This window comes from Drosophila takahashii, chromosome 2L, assembly GCF_030179915.1.
Source record: "Drosophila takahashii strain IR98-3 E-12201 chromosome 2L, DtakHiC1v2, whole genome shotgun sequence".
In the NCBI taxonomy this organism is placed as follows: Eukaryota; Metazoa; Arthropoda; class Insecta; order Diptera; family Drosophilidae; genus Drosophila; species Drosophila takahashii.
Window position 1 is genome coordinate 7,443,569 of NC_091678.1, and position 18,302 is coordinate 7,461,870.

Below are 18,302 nucleotides of genomic sequence, written 5' to 3' on the forward strand. Positions count from 1 at the left end.
CTCTATGTACGGTATATACTTTGGTCCAATAAAATTTACATACTATGAATATGAAACTCAAACTATACCGATTATTATCTACTTTTTTATGGAAAAAACCATTATAATATAGAAGCAACGTACATTTTAAAAAATCCACAAGCAAATCCTATAGGTTTTCATAATAATCATAAATTAATTTACAAGCAATTGAAACTCTACAACTAATAAATATACCCATCCATTGCATGATGTATGGGAACATGTTTTATACTAAGTACTAAGTAGTATTGATTAGTTAAAACACAATTTTTGTTCCGATCACTGAGTTCTAATCGCCAGCTTCATTTGTAGATCAGAGCTTAATCTGAAAGGTATTGAGACCTCTGGTCTGTGCTATTCTAGAAATGATTTTGGAAGTCCTGATTTCTGTGCCCGTGCTGATTTTTATTTTTTGCAAATTGTGGAAGCAAATAAACCAAACTTACTTCATTCTAAGTCTCTGTAAGCGAATTCGCACAGAAGATGGAAGTGCACTGGAAAAAAATATTTACGTAACGCCGACTAAAACCCGATTTGGAAACAACTTTGACCTAGTAAACTTTACAGCTGGTGGGTATTATTGTTATAACTATAATATATATTTTTATTTATTTATTATATCATAGATAGCATCTTTAAATACATGAGAGATGCTGCTGCCCAAGCAAAGGGTCGGAATTATCTATGGTATTTCTTTCGTGCACCCATGTATAATGTCGTGAGGGCCGAAGAAGCCGAGGAAATATTTCAAAGTCCCAAGCTTATCACCAAAAATGTGATCTACGATCTTTTGAGACCATTTTTGGGTGAAGGACTGCTGACTAGCACAGGTATTTTGAATTTCGTATTTAATTTAATTACTTCTAAGATGTTTTAACCCAAATCTAGACCAAGTATGGCATTCCAGAAGAAAAGCCCTGACTCCCGCTTTCCATTTTAATGTTCTGCAATCTTTCCTGACTATTTTTAAGTGAGTTTTTGAAATACAAGACGTTATATATTATTAAACCTATAATTTTTAAGGGAAGAGTGCAATAAACTGGTGAAAGTCCTTCATCAAAGTGTGGATAAGGAATTGGAACTCAAACAGGTCATCCCTCAGTTTACTCTAAACAATGTTTGTGGTAAGTCCATTCAACTCAATCGAATGAAATCACAAGCTTTAAAATATATTTAATACGAAATCATCATGACTAGCAAATAAAGAGATTACTGTGCTCCATCTCTTTTTAATTGAAATAAATGGGCAATATTTGAAAGTATAATAAGTGCCCATAAAGTACAAATTGTTTACAGTCTGGTTTTTTAAACTATTTCAGGAATTTTTATCTGATTCTCATAAATGTTTAATTGCAGAAACAGCACTGGGCGTAAAGTTGGATGATTCGACGGAGGGTTTGCGATATCGCAAATCGATTCATGCCATTGAAGAGGTCATGCAACAGCGGCTTTGCAATCCCTTCTTCTACAACATAGTGTATTTCTATCTGTACGGAGACTATCGAAAACAGGTGGATAATTTGAAGATAGCCCACAACTTTTCCAGCAACATCATAGAGAAGAGGAGAAGTCTCTTTAAGAGTAAAAAGCTTGGGAATGTGGATGAGTTTGGCAAGAAGCAGCGATATGCCATGTTGGATACCCTTTTGGCAGCCGAAGCAGAAGGTCAGATCGATCATCAGGGAATCTGTGATGAGGTCAACACTTTTATGTTCGAAGGATACGATACCACATCAACCTGTCTAATATTTACTTTGCTTATGTTGGCTTTGCATGAGGATGTTCAAAGGAGATGTTATGAGGAGATCCAAAACCTTCCCGAGGACAGCGATGATATCAGTGTGTTCCAATTCAACGAACTGGTCTACTTGGAATGTGTAATCAAGGAATCTCTTAGGATGTTCCCATCGGTACCTTTTATAGGTCGTAAATGCGTAGAGGAGATCGTGGTGAATGGTTTGATCATGCCTAAGGATACTCAAATCAACATTCACATCTACGAAATCATGAGGGATCCTCGGCACTTTCCAGATCCCGATGTATTTCAGCCAGAGCGATTCCTTCCCGAGAACACCGTGAATCGTCATCCCTTCGCTTTTGTACCCTTTAGTGCCGGTCAAAGGAATTGCATTGGCCAGAAGTTTGCCATTCTGGAGATTAAAGTTCTACTCGCAGCGGTTATCAGAAACTTTAGAATACTACCCATTACTTTACTTTCTGATCTTACGTTCGAAAATGGAATTGTTCTGCGTACGCAGCAAAGTGTTAAAGTTAAATTGCAGCTCAGGGAAAAGAAATAGGACACTTTCACTCTAACTTTCTATACTTTATTGTATTCTATTACTACAATCAATTATTGGAAATAAAAACCATAAAATAATCTGATAACAAAAAGCTATTTTTTTGCGCAGTTTTTTCAGATAGGTTTAGCCAAAGCTCAGTGGGCTGTGAAATTTGCAGCAGAACGGTTGGCCAAAATGTGGTTCGCTTTACTGGTTTCCACAGTATTGCTTTTGGCCCTTTGGCAGCTTTTAAAACAATTGAATAAAACCTACTTTATTCTTTCGTTATGCAAACGAGTGCGAACAAAGGATGGCAGTCCGTTGGAGAGCAAAGTGGCCGTAATTCCTGGAAAAACCCGATTCGGCAACAATTTTGATCTTCTTAACTTGACGCCCGGTAAATAAATAACACTTTCTTCTTAAAAAACATTTATTAATATTTTTATTACAGCAACCATTTTCAATTTCATAAGAGAATCCACTGCCAAAGCAAAGGGCCAGAATTATGTGTGGTATTTCTTACTAGCACCCGAATATAATGTAGTACGTGCCGAAGAAGCTGAGGAAATATTTCAAAGCACCAAGATATTAACCAAAAATACAGCTTACGACTTGATAAGGCCTTTTCTGGGTGACGGACTGCTGATTAGCACAGGTGAGTGAACTTGTTTAGAGAATAAACAATAACTTTGTTTATAATAATCTTTATTTTTAGACCATAAATGGCACACTAGACGGAAAACTTTGACACCTGCCTTTCATTTCAATGTTCTGCAGTCTTTTCTCTCTATTTTTAAGTGGGTTTGACTGAATCAATTTATAATTATATTTTTTTTAAGATGTGGTATTATTTCAGAGAAGAGTGCAAGAAGTTTATAAAAGTTTTAGACAAAAACGCAGGCGCAAAGCTGGAACTTAATCAGATTATTCCACAATTTACTCTGAATAATATATGTGGTAAGTGAAATCTTTAAGTTGTAATATTTAGATATTAAGGAATTCTTATATTTGAAACAGAAACCGCTTTGGGAGTGAAACTGGATGACATGTCGGAGGGAAACGATTACCGAAAGGCCATCCATGATTTTGAGGACATTTTTAATCAGCGCATTTGCAACCCACTGATGTATTACGACTGGTACTTCTTCCTCTGCGGAGATTATCGAAGGCAAACAGAGAAACTGAAAATAATACACGACTTCTCAAGTCGCATTATTCAAAGGAAAAGGAAGGTATTTCAGCAAAAACAACTGGGAGAAGTGGATGAATTTGGTAAAAAGCAGCGATATGCCATGTTGGATACTCTTTTGGCAGCCGAAGCAGAAGGTCGGATTGATCATCAAGGAATCTGTGATGAGGTCAACACCTTTATGTTCGGGGGATACGATACGACATCCACCTGTCTGATCTTCACCCTGCTCATGTTGGCCCTGCATGAGGATGTCCAAAAGCGCTGCTACGAGGAGATCCAAAACCTTTCGGAGGATAGTGATGAGATCAGTGTGTTCCAGTTCAACGAGCTGGTCTACTTGGAGTGTGTGATTAAGGAATCTCTTAGGTTGTTTCCTCCTGCCCCGCAGATTGGACGAAAGTGCGTGGAGGAATGTGTGGTGAACGGTTTAGTCCTGCCCAAGGATGCTCAGATCAGCATCCACCTGTACGACATTATGAGGGATCCCCGTCATTTCCCGAATCCCAATCAGTTCCAGCCAGAGCGTTTTCTGCCCGAGAACACCGCCAATCGTCATCCATTCAGTTTTGTGCCTTTTAGTGCCGGTCAAAGAAACTGCATTGGCCAGAAGTTTGCCATCCTGGAGATGAAGGTGCTTTTGGCAGCGGTCATCAGAAACTTTAAGCTACTGCCCGCCACTCAACTAGAGGATCTTACTTTCGAGAACGGAATCGTTCTGCGCACCCAGCAGAATATAAAGGTGAAATTTGAGGCAAGGCTTCAGTAGTGATTTACTATGTTAAAAACAATTGTATTAACATGACTTTTACATTTTTATGTTTGATGATGTTACAATTAGACAAATAGTTTCTTTGAATTTCTATTCTTCTAATTTTTAAACTTAATATAAATTTTAGAGTGACCAAATTTTTTGTTGATGCCTAAAAGTATTCCACACAAAATATTTGTAATTTGAAAAAACTTAGCAAAGACCTAAACCTTTTATTTTAATTACTGTAGATTTACATTTAAAAATAAATTTGTATTATTGTAATATTTAACAGGATTTGTATTAAAGTAAAATATTTAACTCCGGATTTAACTCTTTAATCCTTTATTAATTTATATTTTTGAATATTTAAAGATCATAATTTAGAATTTTACAAAATTCGTAAAGTATGCTTAAGTCAATTGATTAAATGTGTGATTTTTAAGTTGAGGTTCTACAATAAATAAATAACTGAAATTAATTGATTAAGTTTTGCTAAGGAGAAGTAGCAAAACTCATAGACCTCCGTTGTTAACAGACTGCAATACAATCACAAATTCCATCGAACATGTTTCTACCGTAAACAATGTAATTATCAATAATTATTTATAGAACCAACACAAAATCAGATGCACTTGCAGAAATTTCTTCGCTGCCAATAAGATATGGGAAAATAATGGTTGAAGTTAACGGGACGGTTTACAAACATTTCTAGAACTCGATATAAACAAAGCTGCCGCACGTGGAATCCAGTTATTTAAACAAACTTTGGAATTAAAGGTAAAATATGGTTTAAACATTTGAACGGAAAGAATGCGTCCTTCACATTTTTGACCATATAAATACTGTGCCTGAAAATCCAATTAATGATTTTTCCTAGGTCGATTTGAGGGTGGCTTCCAAGGGTCTTTATTATAACATGGTTTCGCCAACAAATGCTTAATTTAATTATATTTTTCCATTTTGCGCATCGAATAACAAAACAAACCGCACGCACACACACACACTCACAGTCACATGCACTGCCAGTGCACCAAACACAAACACACACACATGTATATGCGCGCATCATGGAAAAATCCTTTATATATAGGTTTTCCGGCTTTTCAGTTCGATTTTGTTCATATTCCTTCACTAAACTATCCACTCACCAGTTGTTAAATGCACAAAAATCACGTTTACACCGAAAACCAACAAAAAACAAAACATTTTATTTAATTCCACAAACACGAGTGTGACCGCAGGTCGAAACTACCGCGAGGCGTTAGGAAATTTTACGCCGTACGGTCACGCTTAAATGGCCGATTTTAACATGTACTAACGCCTTTATTCACTTCAGTTCTTGCGCACTGTTAAACAGCTCTGTAAACCGCGATAAAAAAGTGACTCAAATGTTAACTCTAACATTTTTGACGGAAAATACGTTACTTTCAAAAAGAGAAATTAATTAATAAAGTACCCGCGGTACTTTTAAAAATTCTTGCATTCAGTTGGGTTTTAAAAGTCGACCCTCTCATACTTTGCAACATCTATAGTACAACCCTGATACTGTGCAAGTGAAAAACAATGCAATTTCCTAAACTGTTGAATTGTTAAATTTCGGTTAGGAAAATCCCTGAATATTAATGACGTTTTGTTTACTTTCTCAATTTACAGTTTATATTGTTAATATCAAATTCCAAGACATCTAAAAATGTTATTTCTTTGTCCCGTTAAAGAAAGCAAGAAAAGTTGTTTTTCAGTAGTCCTCGTCATAATCATCTTCATAAGCAATTACCCCAAAAGAATTGCGACCTCTTTGGAAACTGAAACTGACGTATTGAGCTTTATTTATACTAATTTCAGTTTGGTGCAACAAGTAATTTTCCAAAAAAATAATTTTCGGAACAAAATCCAACTCTAATTCCTAAAATATCAACAATAAAAAGTACTCTGCTTTTTCTTGTGGAATAATCACTGACGTTTTGTTTATTTATAATTCATTAATGCAATTCAATTGAATAATTCACATAGCCCACGATGATCCACAATATGAGATTGTCCTAAAGTTTTCGCGGATTGAAGATAGTGAATATAAAATGTGAATTAAAAACGTAAGTATGAGAACGAAATTGAGCGAGTTCCTAAATAGGTAAAATACGGAATATTATATTAAAAAAACCTATCTAAGTCCTTATAAATGGTTTTTTATTGACACCAAATATACAGTTTCGGGAGAGTCATATTTCATCCTTATTCAGATTTAAGACGCTTTAGTAAGCTTGATTATCTCAGCTGCAAGTTCCACGCCCAGCTGCACAATGACAAGGTCCGGCAGAGGCACAAAGAAACCTCCTTGAGCTGGAACACCATCCACTTGAACAGCCTGAGCCTTTCTTTCCTTATACCTTCTAAAGGTATCCTGGGCACGTGCATGGAAATCTTGTGACAATGAGAGGTCAGCGGAGTATTTCTCATAGAACTTGGCTAGATCGTCGACATTTCTATATCTAGTGGCTTCATCAACCGAAGGATCGCCATAAACATGAAGTAGGCGTTGTTTTTCAGAAGTAAAATCATCATCGCCTTCGGCATTTCCTCCTTCAAGAAGACATCCTGTAAGAACCAAGAGGCAACTAAGAAAAAGATATTATAATTTGGGTTCTTTTTACAATAAGGGAATCCTACGACTTACCTGAAGAAAATGGTAGGATTCATGTTGTAAGTTAAGCTCTTGATTTCGAAACTGATACTTGATTCCTTTTGGGATCTCTATTTATACCTCTTCTGACATCAACCATTTAAAGCTGTATAACTAAGGTGCACTAGTAAATGTTTTTAAAATTTAAAGAAATAACACAGTGCTGATTAAACATATTCCCTTGAAAACTAAATATACTATAATATATATATACTATACTATAGGATTCTTCGAAAACTACGTAACAATAACTTGTCACGCTTATCTCTCTATGCAATGATTACAAAATAAATGCGAATGCATATCAATTCTCGGTATAAAATCAATTAGCTGAATTCACATTTTAGATTGAGCTACTTGATGTCAGAAGGGGTATAAATAGAGATCCCACAATGCATCAAATATCAGTTTCGAAATCAAAAGCTTAAGCAACAAGATGAATCCTTTAATTTTTTTTAGGTAAGTCGTAGAATTCCCTTATTGTAAAAAGAACCCAAATTATAATATTTTTTCTTAGTTGCCTAGTGGTTCTCACAGGATGTCTTCTTGGAGGAGCAAATGCCGAAGTAGATGATGATTTCACTACTGAACAACAACGCTTACTTCAGGTGTATGGCGATTCTTCGGTGGATGAAGCCACAAGATATAGAAATGTCGACGATCTAGCCAAGTTCTATGAGAAATACTCCTCTGTCCTCCTATTGCCAAATCCCCTTAAAGAACGTGCCCAGGATATCTTTAGGAGGTATAAGGAGGAAAACTCTCGTGATGTTCAAGTGGATGGTGTAGCGGCACAAGGAGGATTCTGGAAGTCCCTGATAAAGCTTCTCGTTGTGCAGCTGGGCGTGGAACTTGCCTCTGAGGGAATCAAACGTGCTACAGAATCTTAAGTCCTAATTAGAATGCAGTATAACTCACCAGAAACTGTATATTTTGTGTCAATTAAATAACATTTATAAGCACTTAAATACATTTTTTTGAACAAAGCAGTCTGTATTCCACCTTTTTGGGAACTCGCTTAATTTCGTTTTATACTCAGAACAAAAATCTCATATTTTCTCATATTTAAATTTTTAATTCACTTTTTATATTCACTATCTTCAATCAGCGAAAACTATGTAACAATCTCATATTGGCTTATCGTGGGCTATGTGAATCAACCAATTTAATTGCAATCAATTTAATTGCAATAATAAGTAGAAATAAACAAATCACCAGAGATTATTCCACAAGAAAAACAAAAGCATTATTTTTTGGTATTAGATTTTACTCCAAGAATCGATTATTTTCGGAATAACCTGGGGAAAAATCAGTATAAATAAAGCTTTTCCCCAGCTGCCTAGTGATTATGTCAGGATGCCTCATTTGGCCAGGCAATGCCCAAAACTACGACCAAATGCAGGCAGAAGACCAAACATCTTTGATCTTTGATGTCCCTAATGAATTTTCTTCCCATGAGAAAACCATTCCCATTCTTGGGCTGGTAAATGAATATCGATAATGTCAGAGACTTTAAATAACAAAAACCCAAAATAAGAAAAGGTTAGAATATTATGTTCAAAATAATGTATTTAGGTGCTGACTAATGTTATTTATTTAACACCAAATATATATTTTTGGGTGAATATATCATCCCAATTGAGACTTAAGATTCTGTAGCACGTTTGATTCCCTCAGAGGCAAGTTCCACGCCCAGCTGCACAATGAGATACTTGAGCAGAGGCTTCCAGAATCCTCCTTGAGCCGGAACACCATCCACTTGAACAGCACGAGAATTTTGCTCCTTATACCTCTTGAAGATATCTTCGGCACGTTCTTTAAAATGATTTGGCAACACGAGGGAAGACGAGTATTTGTCATAGAAATTGACTAGCTCGTCGACATTTCTAAACCGAGTGGCTTCAGAAACCGTAGAATTGCCATACACATGAAGTAAGCGTTGTTTTTCAATAGTGAACTCATCGTCCCCTTCGGCATTTCCTCTTCCAAGAAGACATCCTGTGAGAACCAATAGGCAACTAAGAAAAAATATTAAAATTAAAGTTATATTTTTAAATAGGGATTATTATGACTCACCCAAAGAAAATGGTAGGATTCATGTTGTAGCTTAAGCTCTTAACTTTGAAACTGATATTTGATTCACTGTGGGATCTCTATTTATACCCGATCTGTACTATTAAAATGCACTGGTAATAGTTCCCAAAAATGTGAATTCAGCAAACTAAGTGTGTTCCAAGAATTTTTTTTGCATTCTCATTAATATTGCAGTGATTGCAATAGCCTATGATAAGACCATTTCATATTTTCTTCTTAATTATTTAACAACAAAAAAGTGTAACAATTTCTTCTTGATAAAGTATTACAAATTAAAAACAAAGCGCAGCTAAAATTTAACCTATAACTAATAAAGCCCCCAAGAAAATAAAGTCAACTCTTTATGATTCGGTTTTTTAAATAATTGTATATTTGGTTTTTTTGTTGTATTATTTTTTTGATACTTTTAAAAAGTAAACTTCTATTTTGATCGAAAGTATTGATTGAAGCACTGATCGCCACAGTTAAGTGAATCGAGTGGCAAGTAACTAAATTGAGGGTTTTTTATACATTTAAATAGAGTGAGTTATTGGGACGAAAAAAGGTTTAACAAAATGTCGCGTTCGCAAAAGCAATATTGAAGAGTATTGGCTAACTTAAATCGCAATTTAAATACATAGATTCGTGTGTATGGTTACAGCTTTACAGGTCTTTTGTCGTTATTACATTATATCAATATTATAGATCATTTTTTTTCACGCTCATTTTCGCTTTCTCTACCAATAAAATTAACAACAATTCCGATGCATTTGATTTGGGCACGTGGTAAACATTGATAAACGTGCTCGCCTACTCAGACGCATAACAAATTTAAAATACTGTTTCTTCTAATATAATTAATATACGATAACTATTTCAGTAGTCAATTAGTAAGGTCAACATTTCAGTGAGACAAGAACGAACATATGTCTATATATATGCTGGGTACTCCTATGTCCAATCGAGTATACATTTAGTGTGTGTAAATAGTTTCTCCGTTCATATAGGTTAGTCGCTTACTAGATGTGTTACAAATTGGTACACTAGTGTGGATTGTTCCTCATTTGCGCGTGGGTGAGTTTTAAGTTTAAGTTAAAGTCACATTGGTTATTGCTGCCGCGGTGCTCTCGTGTCGAACAACATGGATATTCACATTCATTCACAAAAAAACGCAACGTACGAATACGACGAGTATGCAAACTTAGTCTATAACGATATATAGGTGCATGTTCGATGTCTGCTGATGCTGAGCACCTCTTCTCAGGTTGTCTTTTGTTTTTTTTCTTTAACTATAAACTATATCCGTTTGCCAAAACAGGATTGGCAAACTAAGGCATGCCGGGCAGTCCGCCGCCCACAAGTCGCTGCTGTTGCTGCTGCTGATGGATAAGGTTCACCCTGGCCCGCTGCTGCTCCAAACGCTGCACAGTGGCCGTCAGATGAGAGTTCTCCACATAGAGATCCTTCACCAGGATGTCGGCACTCTGCAGGCGCTGTGTTTGATCGGCCAGCATAACTCCCTGGGTTTCAATGCGGCTATGCAGTTCATTGAGCTCCACTTGATGCTGCCGCCAGGATTCTGGATGATATAATTTATTTTACTAAATATTCTTTTTTAAAAACCCCTTTAATTTACTCACGCTGCATCAGGGACTCGGTGTACTGCTGCTGCTGCTTGATGACATTCTGCAGATGGCGATTCCGCAGCTCCAATTGGTTCAGTCGCTGCTGAAGCGTTGGATGCGTTGTTCGCTAAAGAACAGATATACAATTTATATTAAAATATATACCATAACTAACTAGTTGTTCTGCTCACCGCATAGGCCTTTTCGAGCACGGGTCGTGCCTCCTGCAACTGCTGCAGTTCCATTACCAAACCGTCGCGTTGAAGGCTCAAATCCTTGATCTGCTCCTTGAGGGAAAGCTCAAAGAACTTGAGTCGTTTCAGTTCCTCCTTCAGGGCCGACGGACTGCTGCACTTTTCGTGGCTAAGGCAAGATGTTTTGCTGGTGGATTCGAAGCTCTTGTTGGACGCCGTCGACGAGGTCTCACAATCGGCAATCTCTCCCTCCGATTGAACCTGCTGAGGACTCTGGGCCCGCTTGGGTTTGCTGATGGGCGCTGGACCGACATTGGTGGTACCACTGTTCGTGGGCGAAGGATTCGATTGGGAGCTCTCAAAGGGTGTGGTGCTGAAGATGGATGTCTCCGAAGTGGTGAGGTTATTGCTGTTCAAACGAAGCAATTAGGGAATTTATGGAATCGTAATGTATACATAGGAAAGCTTTCGAAAACATTAAAAAACTGCAATATTATGGTATAATTACTTTGTTATCGTTTAAATAATATTTAGTGTCAAATGATTCTGATTTTAAAATTAACCAAGGACATTTATTTGAAATAGTGGCCAATGAATTTCTTATTACCTACATTTTGCCTAAGATATTCTGGAAAACATTTTATTATAGCACCTACCTAAGCTTTTTCAACGAAAAAAATTTTAAAAGATCAAATTTTGATTCTCCGATTTTATTTAATTTGTAATCCTGAATTTTAAGATTCTAAACATTCAAAGGTTTTAGTAATCTTTTTCGAATGGATATGTTTATAAACTTATTCAAGTTTATTTTTCGCTGAAATTTATTTTTATAACTCAAGACCTTTATGAATTCCTTTGTGAGTATAAATTATATTTATTGAACAAACACATACATAAACTTAAAGACTAGATTAGCTTAGATATGATATGGTTAGATGTGAGGAACTAAATCAAAACATATATGTACAGGACAAAACAGTGCAAATTATGAGGATGCAAACACCATGGACACACAGAGAGTGGCTTCGCATACTCACCGACTGGCTGTCTTGTGCGATGGCGAGCCTCCCAGCAGTTCGATGGCACTGGCGGTGGCCTCATCTCGATCGGCTAGGGATTTGGCAGGCTCCTGAATGGTGCTCTGCAGCCACAAGTAGCTGATGGGCGAACTGGCTGGACTTTTGCCCGCCTCGGCACTTAATTGGGCCACCGATTCGGAGGTGAGTTCACAGGCACCCGTGAGAATCTCCACGCTTTCGCCCAGCCGCTGTCGCAGATCCTCAATCTCCGACTGCAGGGAGCTAATCTCTTGGCTCTTCTCCTCGAGCATTTGCACGGAACTCGTGCGCAGTTGGGCCGCCTCTGCCTCCAATTCCACATACTGCTGCTCTAGCATATCCCGCTCATCGATGGGCGACAGGCGGCCATCCTTGCTGAACTGCTCCTCGTACTCGCGCACCTTCTCCATCAGCTCGGTGAACTTCTTGTCGCTCTCGTGCTGCTCATCCTCGTAGATCTGTCGCTCCTTCTCGAACATCTGCCGCTCGTCGCTGAGTTTCGTTTGCCAGTAGTCCTCGCAATCCTCATAGGCGCGCTGCATTTGCTCGAGGCTGGCTTCGAGTTCTTTGGAGCGGCTTTCGGGGGTGAGAGATCTGCCCTCCTTGGCGGCCTTTAGTTCGGTCTCCAATTCGGTCACCCTTTGCCTGAGATTGTTTAGCTCCTCATCTTGGCTTTGACTCCTCTGCAGCTCAGAGTTCAAAGCCAACCAATCGCCGCTCTGCTCGCCGTCTTCGGTGCACTTGCGCTGCTTTCCCAGGCGCGGACTTTCCTCTGTAAGATGTGTTTTGCTAGGGGAATCTCCGCGCCTTTTGGTGGCCGTGGCAGCCGCCTCCTGTTCCTCCTTCTTCCCTTTGGTTTTCGAACGGATTAGCTCCACATTTAAGCTCTCGATTTCGATGGTCAGTTCGTCAGTCTTGTCACGCAGCTGGGCGTTCTCCATTTGCAAAGCAGCCAGCTTCTCCATCAGCTGCAGCATCTCTTCCTCCTTGTCCTCGCTGTGCCTGCGCGGACGCAATGGACTGTGCTCGGGAGTGCCAGCGATGCTCGGCCTGTGGGCCAGTTCCTCATTAAGCTTAATGTTCTGCTCGAGCAGCTCGGTGAGTTGTACGTGCGCCTTTTGCTGCTCCGTTTCCAGTTCCGCGTTCTCCGCGCGCAGCAGTTCGAGCTCCGTTTTGAGACGAATCTCCTCCTGCTCAAAGGCCTTCAGCTGCGCCTCCAGCTTGCCCGTCATGCTGGTCCAATGATCGCGATCATTGCTCATTCGCAGCGTGAGTTCCCTCACCATGCTGGCATGTCGCTGCTCCAGCTGCGCCACCTGCTGCTTGGAGCTGTCCTCCAGCGAGGCATGCCGCTCATCCACTTCTACGGCCAACAAGGCAACCCTTTGGTTGGCCGCCTTATTATCTGCCCTCAGCTTGAGGTTCTCCTCGTGCTGCTGCCGGAAGGCCAGTCGGTAGTTGGCCAACTCGGTGGTTTGCAGAGCGGCCAAAGCACGCAGCATATTCGACTGCTCCTGATCGCCATCCAGACCGCGCAGCTCCTCCTCCAGCGCCTTGGTCAGCTGCTGCAGATTCACCTCCTCCTCCTCATCGAAACCGAGCACATGGAGCAAAGTGCGACTGTTCACAATGCTGGCCAGCTCCCAGGCCTCGATGATGCTGTGCACCGAGATCGTCTCCAGCTGCTGCGGCGTCACCGTGTCTGGAAATCATCATTAGCAATTAACAATTAGCGTGGGACGAATAAGATAAGCGGCTCTGTTTTTATATATGTACACATTAAATATACGAATATAGCCCAAGATACCAGGTGGGTGTGTGGGATTGGGAGTGGGTTGGTTGTGGGTGTGGATGTGGTTGTGGTTGTGGTTGTCGATGGTGTAAGCGAAAGCGCCGAAAGTTTGCTGTTTCTCTTTATCGAATGGTTCTTCAAAAGGGGGAAATTAATAATAATAAATCAAGAAAAAGGTAAAATAAAAGATTCAAATCAATAATGTTCCTAGCTTAATATTGATTATATAGCTTTAATTATATACTTCTCCTTGGGCTACATATTTATTGAAGATCTCAAGGAGTAAACAGGTTTACTAGGGGTAGGAAATGTAGAATATATGATTACCCGAGTAAAATAATAAATAATCACGAAAATGGAAAAATAAAAGTTCCAAATCAATAACGTTCCTATTTAATGGATGATAGCTTTTATATTGTCTATATATTCAATACTATAGCTTTGATTAAACAGCTTTACTAGGGGTAGGAAATTTGGAAGATGTGATTATAAGAGTACATAGAACGAATCAAATGGTTCTTCAAAATAATCATAAATCAAGAAAATCGAAAAATTAAAGTTCCAAAGCAATAATATTCCTATCCTAATATTGATTATATATATAACACCATAGCTTTAATTAAGCTACATATTTATTGAACTCTTCAAGGAGTAAACTAGGGGTAGGAAATTAAGGATATGTGATTATCCAATGGTTCTTCAAAAAAATAATAAATCAATAAAACGGAAAAAATAATTAACGTTCCTATTTAATGGATGATAGCTTTAATAATATAGCTTTAATTAAATACTTCTCCTTAAGCTACATATTTATTGAAATCCTCAAGAAGCGAACAGCTTTACTAGGGGTAGGAAATTTAGGATATGTGATTATACGAGTAAATAGAGCGAATCAAATGTGCGGCTACATAGGGTGCGATTAGACACCGAATGACTGGTGGGTTGGGGTTTTCGGTGGTTTTGGGTGTGGGTTTTGGGAGGTGGTGTGTTGACAATTGCTCGAGAGCGCACAAACCTTTGCAACTTGACCAACGGCCGCCGTGGTAGCTTCTCCGGTGATCGGAGGCCAGGTGATGGCCTACGAGTGTTTTTTGTACTTTAATCATTGCTTCAAACGTAATTTTGGGTATTTTGGGCTAACAACAACAAGGGAAAGGGGGAGTGGCAGGGGCAAACGGGGACGGAGATAATAGCTTACCCAGTGATTCCACGCTGCTACTGTGCTGCGTCTGACTCTGGGTGGAAAGCTGCTTCAACTTGGCCGCGGCCGTCGGTGAAGTATTCGCCCCCGTGGAGGTGTTGTGCATTTTGGACTGAATAATCCGGCGTGCCGGCAGCGAAGCACATCTCTTCAGCTTGCTACCGCTGGTGTGAACGGAACGCAGCCGTCGGCTGCCGGGAAGATCGCTCTGGGAGGAGGAACGTTGGACCTGTTAGAAGGGAAAATTAGATAGTTTTATTATAAAGTATAATATATTAATATAATACAATCGTTGACATTTTAGAAATCAGTGTAGATCCCAAGTCCGTAATGCTGGAGCATCAGAATTTGTAAAAAATATTTTAAAAGTAGTGTTTATATCCGCTGAGGAGAGATTTTAGCCCTACACAGAGAAAAAAACGGAACAATATCAAATTGATCTTATTTCATATAAATTTTTCCAAAACATAATGCTAAGATTTCATATCAATCATTCATATCAATATGGTGCAAAATTATATGTAATATCATATTGATATGCACACAGAACGGACCAAAATTTATATGAAAAAATACCCGATTGATGACAACTTTTGGTAATTTTTTTCTCTGTGTTGTAAATATGAAATCTCAATAAAAACTTCTGAACTAAATATTTGAGAAAAGCATTTTGATTGATGGCTATTTTTAGTCCTTTAAATCTATGTGTTGTAAATATAAAATCTCAATAAAAAAAGCTGAACTTAATATTTGAGATTTCATTTTTGACCAACTTATTAAGTTACTTCATCACTATCTACTGTGCTATAAGTATTTCCACTTCATAAAAAAAATCTGTTTACTAATCATTATCGCTTACACCGCCAGAAGTTGTATCGCCACTTAGTACGTGACTTCATGATTAACTTTATAAAACACCCACCTGAACTCCCAGCTCATCGCAGCCGTTGAGACTCCGCTGCTTCTGCTGCTGCTGCAGCTGATCCTCGTCCGTATTATCCGAATCCGTGACGGACAACTCGTAGATTCCCTGATGCGGCCTGGAGCGGCGTCCGTACTTCTTGGTGCCCACTATGAGTTTGGGTGAAACTTCGCGATCGGAAGACTCCGGAGGACTCTCGATATATGTGCTGGTCAAAGGCTCATCTGTGATCACCAGCGAACGCTCTGAAAGATTCAACAAATATAGGTTAGTAGCGAACTGGAGGAGTTGAATGGATCTCAGGTGACTACCAAAGCGAGCGGCTAACTTCTCAATAATCGGATCGCATAACTGTCCGCCAGATTGGCGGTAATACAATCGTGTTCCCATTTCGATAGAGACTAAGATGCTGAACTGAATGAGCCTCGTATTTATGCAGGACCACCAGATATGCAGACTACCTGATAAGGTTTGCTTTTAGGATCAGGTAGGCGACCCCACCAGTTGTGGGTCGTAAAAAATTGGCAATTGCATCTTTGGTTTTATGACCGCCAGCTGCCAATGTGCTAATCCGCGAACTGATTATGATATTCGTACCCTTCGGCATCCTATTTTTGACTAGAAAATTTCCACACCAGCGGATAAGATTTGAAAATTTTGGGTATACGTATTTCTACTTGATCCTTGCAAATTAGCCCTTAGATTTTCGCATAGATTACAACACTTTATAGCTGCTATAAGAATATCTTTTTGAAAGTATTATTGGTTTTACTTCATTTTAATTGATTATCGGGTTTGTTATTAATGAAATGGAATTAATATTATAAATTTGTGGTGTTACTTGTTAAATCTGAGAAACTGGTTTGTTAAAAAGTCGTACAGTTGATATAAGAAATATGGAATAAAATGTTTATTTCATAGGTGGTAAGTTAACTGTTCCTTAGGATCTCGGAAGATCTATTTCTAATCATCTTAAATTGATCTTATCTACCATTTTTGGGATTATTGATTGAGTTATTGGGAAACTTCTCTATACTCCGTTTTAAAGATCGTACAGTTGGTATAAGAAATATGGAATAAAATGTTAATGTCATAGGTAGCAGATTAACTGTTTTTTAGGATCTCGGAAGATTTAGTTCTAAGCATCTTTAATTGGTGTTCTATAATATTATCGTTAATATTGATTGATTTATTAAAAAACTTCTCTATATTCCGTTTTAAAGATCGTACAGTTGCTATAAGAAATATGGAATAAAATGTTAAAAGTTCACTGTTCCATAGGATCTCGGAAGATCTAGTTCTAATCATCTTAAATTGGTGTTCTATAACATTTTTGTGAATATTGATTGATTTATTGAAAAACTTCTGTATATTCCATTCTAAACTCCCCGTCAAAACGGAATTACTATCTCTAATAAGTGGCTGGCAAACAATCTGTAATTATCTGATGTTGTTTGAAAGGCAATTAAGGCGCAATTACAGATAAGCCCCGTATGATGATGATGTTGCTTTATGAGAACCTGTCGCGTTAGCTATAGCGGCTATATATCTCACGATATTCCTAGTATGGGTGACCGGACCGACGACTCTTAGTGTTATCTCACCCATAAAGCCCGATGACGTCGTACCATCGAATTCGGATCCCAGGAAATTGAGTAGCGCCTCCTTAAATTGGCCAAAGGACACGCCCACCTGGTGACTGCCGCCCAAACTGGTGATCAGTGCGGATCCCTGATCCCGGAGTTCCAACAGGGAGCACAATTTCAGCAGCGACTTCTCGTCCAGCAGGCCATTTCCATTCTTCTCGCAGCTCCGGAACATTTGATAGAGCTTCTGCTCGTAGGGATCGGCGGAAACCTCCATTATCCGTGCTATTATCCTGGGGAATTCAGTTTGCGGCCGGTGAAATCGATAGGGTGCCCAAAATTTTTCTTCGTTTTTTTTTTGGGGAAAATCCACAAACGCAGTCAGGGGTCGAAAACAAAAAAAACTGGGAGTGCGTGGGTGGGGGGAATTACGCGTGTATTTTTGGAGAGCAGGGCGCTGCGGGGTTACTAACACTACTAATCTATGATATGCACTTGGAGACGAAACATAAACACTCGCGCGTTTGCGGTTTTTTTGGGGATTAGGAATAGCGTAATTTCTGATAAAAAACAATAATGCAGTAATATTGTACGGTGGCGCCCTCTGGTGGGCCGTTAGCGAACTTCTGATGGAGGTGGCACTATCGCTTAGTTTTGGGACTATCGGGAGTATTGTTTGGAAAATGCAATTGAAACTAAATTAAAATAAAAAGAATCTATAATTTATAATTTTAATTACAAATAAATTCAATTTAAATAGCTTTCACGTTGTTTATCTTTTTATATGTTAAGTGTTGTAAAACGACATAGTTAAACTGCTTGCTTGGGCAACAAAGCAGTGCAACAAAGGCAGTTGCAAATTTAAACAAACTTAAGGAGAATTAAATCAATTTTAAATTATTCTTAGTTAAAAACTCCACACCTTAAT

General features: G+C 38.7%; 7 protein-coding genes across 8 annotated transcripts in view; 3 read left to right on the top strand and 4 right to left on the bottom strand.

Moving 5' to 3' along the window:
* tkv (serine/threonine receptor kinase thickveins) overlaps positions 1 to 5,523 on the bottom strand; it is a 58,091-nt gene extending 52,568 nt beyond the window's left edge. Inside the window, exon 1 of the mRNA XM_017151020.3 lies at positions 5,395 to 5,523. Within this exon, the coding sequence (XP_017006509.2) occupies positions 5,395 to 5,452 (58 nt within the window). The 5' untranslated portion in view covers positions 5,453 to 5,523. The remainder of the gene's footprint in view (positions 1 to 5,394) is intronic.
* On the top strand, positions 353 to 2,321 carry Cyp4ac2 (Cytochrome P450 4ac2). The gene is made up of 5 exons (XM_017151022.3): positions 353 to 591; positions 648 to 851; positions 910 to 991; positions 1,045 to 1,145; positions 1,378 to 2,321. The coding sequence occupies exons 1-5, from the start codon at positions 387 to 389 to the stop codon at positions 2,319 to 2,321; spliced, it is 1,536 nt and encodes a 511-aa protein (XP_017006511.2). The 5' UTR covers positions 353 to 386.
* Positions 2,499 to 4,371, top strand: LOC108063814 (Cytochrome P450 4ac3). Its single transcript, XM_017151027.3, has 5 exons — positions 2,499 to 2,700; positions 2,755 to 2,958; positions 3,019 to 3,100; positions 3,160 to 3,260; positions 3,321 to 4,371. Exons 1-5 carry the CDS (start codon positions 2,499 to 2,501, stop codon positions 4,259 to 4,261), a joined length of 1,530 nt encoding a protein of 509 aa, XP_017006516.2. The 3' UTR covers positions 4,262 to 4,371.
* A 953-nt stretch (positions 5,524 to 6,476) lies between the features above and the next one.
* On the bottom strand, positions 6,477 to 6,940 carry LOC108063819 (protein Turandot M-like). The gene is made up of 2 exons (XM_017151032.3): positions 6,918 to 6,940; positions 6,477 to 6,858 (listed from the first exon to the last, which is right to left on the bottom strand). Exons 1-2 carry the CDS (start codon positions 6,938 to 6,940, stop codon positions 6,486 to 6,488), a joined length of 396 nt encoding a protein of 131 aa, XP_017006521.2. The 3' UTR covers positions 6,477 to 6,485.
* Positions 6,941 to 7,308: 368 nt separating this feature from the next.
* Positions 7,309 to 7,813, top strand: LOC108063821 (protein Turandot M-like). The gene is made up of 2 exons (XM_017151033.3): positions 7,309 to 7,382; positions 7,441 to 7,813. The coding sequence occupies exons 1-2, from the start codon at positions 7,360 to 7,362 to the stop codon at positions 7,811 to 7,813; spliced, it is 396 nt and encodes a 131-aa protein (XP_017006522.2). The 5' UTR covers positions 7,309 to 7,359.
* A 755-nt stretch (positions 7,814 to 8,568) lies between these two features.
* LOC108063804 (protein Turandot M-like) lies at positions 8,569 to 9,022 on the bottom strand. The gene is made up of 2 exons (XM_017151015.2): positions 9,000 to 9,022; positions 8,569 to 8,941 (listed from the first exon to the last, which is right to left on the bottom strand). Exons 1-2 carry the CDS (start codon positions 9,020 to 9,022, stop codon positions 8,569 to 8,571), a joined length of 396 nt encoding a protein of 131 aa, XP_017006504.2.
* Positions 9,023 to 9,357: 335 nt separating this feature from the next.
* Positions 9,358 to 17,979, bottom strand: Nin (blastoderm-specific gene 25D). Of its 2 annotated transcripts, none has more exons than XM_070215521.1 (7): positions 17,417 to 17,979; positions 15,789 to 16,033; positions 14,864 to 15,095; positions 11,853 to 13,575; positions 10,813 to 11,224; positions 10,637 to 10,748; positions 9,358 to 10,575 (listed from the first exon to the last, which is right to left on the bottom strand). In XM_070215521.1, exons 1-7 carry the CDS (start codon positions 17,649 to 17,651, stop codon positions 10,325 to 10,327), a joined length of 3,210 nt encoding a protein of 1,069 aa, XP_070071622.1. In that variant the 5' UTR covers positions 17,652 to 17,979; the 3' UTR covers positions 9,358 to 10,324. The 2 variants fall into 2 exon arrangements, with proteins under 2 accessions (XP_070071622.1, XP_017006642.2); XM_017151153.3 differs by having other exon boundaries at positions 17,393 to 17,979.
* Positions 17,980 to 18,302: the final 323 nt, after the last annotated feature.

What these genes read in the sequence shown, in the direction of transcription:
- Cyp4ac2 (XM_017151022.3), top strand. Translation starts at nt 387, where the DNA reads ATGATTTTGGAAGTCCTGATTTCTGTGCCCGTGCTGATTTTTATTTTT. An exon ending in CCTAGTAAACTTTACAGCTG is followed by an intron (nt 592 to 647) that starts GTGGGTATTATT and finishes ATTATATCATAG; the next exon opens with ATAGCATCTTTAAATACATG. An exon ending in TCTTTCCTGACTATTTTTAA is followed by an intron (nt 992 to 1,044) that starts GTGAGTTTTTGA and finishes ATAATTTTTAAG; the next exon opens with GGAAGAGTGCAATAAACTGG.
- LOC108063814 (XM_017151027.3), top strand. Translation starts at nt 2,499, where the DNA reads ATGTGGTTCGCTTTACTGGTTTCCACAGTATTGCTTTTGGCCCTTTGG. An exon ending in TCTTTTCTCTCTATTTTTAA is followed by an intron (nt 3,101 to 3,159) that starts GTGGGTTTGACT and finishes GTATTATTTCAG; the next exon opens with AGAAGAGTGCAAGAAGTTTA. An exon ending in TACTCTGAATAATATATGTG is followed by an intron (nt 3,261 to 3,320) that starts GTAAGTGAAATC and finishes TATTTGAAACAG; the next exon opens with AAACCGCTTTGGGAGTGAAA.
- LOC108063819 (XM_017151032.3), bottom strand. Translation starts at nt 6,940, where the DNA reads ATGAATCCTACCATTTTCTTCAG. An exon ending in AATCCTACCATTTTCTTCAG is followed by an intron (nt 6,859 to 6,917) that starts GTAAGTCGTAGG and finishes TCTTTTTCTTAG; the next exon opens with TTGCCTCTTGGTTCTTACAG.
- LOC108063821 (XM_017151033.3), top strand. Translation starts at nt 7,360, where the DNA reads ATGAATCCTTTAATTTTTTTTAG. An exon ending in AATCCTTTAATTTTTTTTAG is followed by an intron (nt 7,383 to 7,440) that starts GTAAGTCGTAGA and finishes ATTTTTTCTTAG; the next exon opens with TTGCCTAGTGGTTCTCACAG.
- LOC108063804 (XM_017151015.2), bottom strand. Translation starts at nt 9,022, where the DNA reads ATGAATCCTACCATTTTCTTTGG. An exon ending in AATCCTACCATTTTCTTTGG is followed by an intron (nt 8,942 to 8,999) that starts GTGAGTCATAAT and finishes ATTTTTTCTTAG; the next exon opens with TTGCCTATTGGTTCTCACAG.
- Nin (XM_017151153.3), bottom strand. Translation starts at nt 17,651, where the DNA reads ATGGAGGTTTCCGCCGATCCCTACGAGCAGAAGCTCTATCAAATGTTC. An exon ending in GACGTCATCGGGCTTTATGG is followed by an intron (nt 16,034 to 17,392) that starts GTGAGATAACAC and finishes TGAATCTTTCAG; the next exon opens with AGCGTTCGCTGGTGATCACA. An exon ending in TGCTCGAAAAGGCCTATGCG is followed by an intron (nt 10,749 to 10,812) that starts GTGAGCAGAACA and finishes TCTGTTCTTTAG; the next exon opens with CGAACAACGCATCCAACGCT.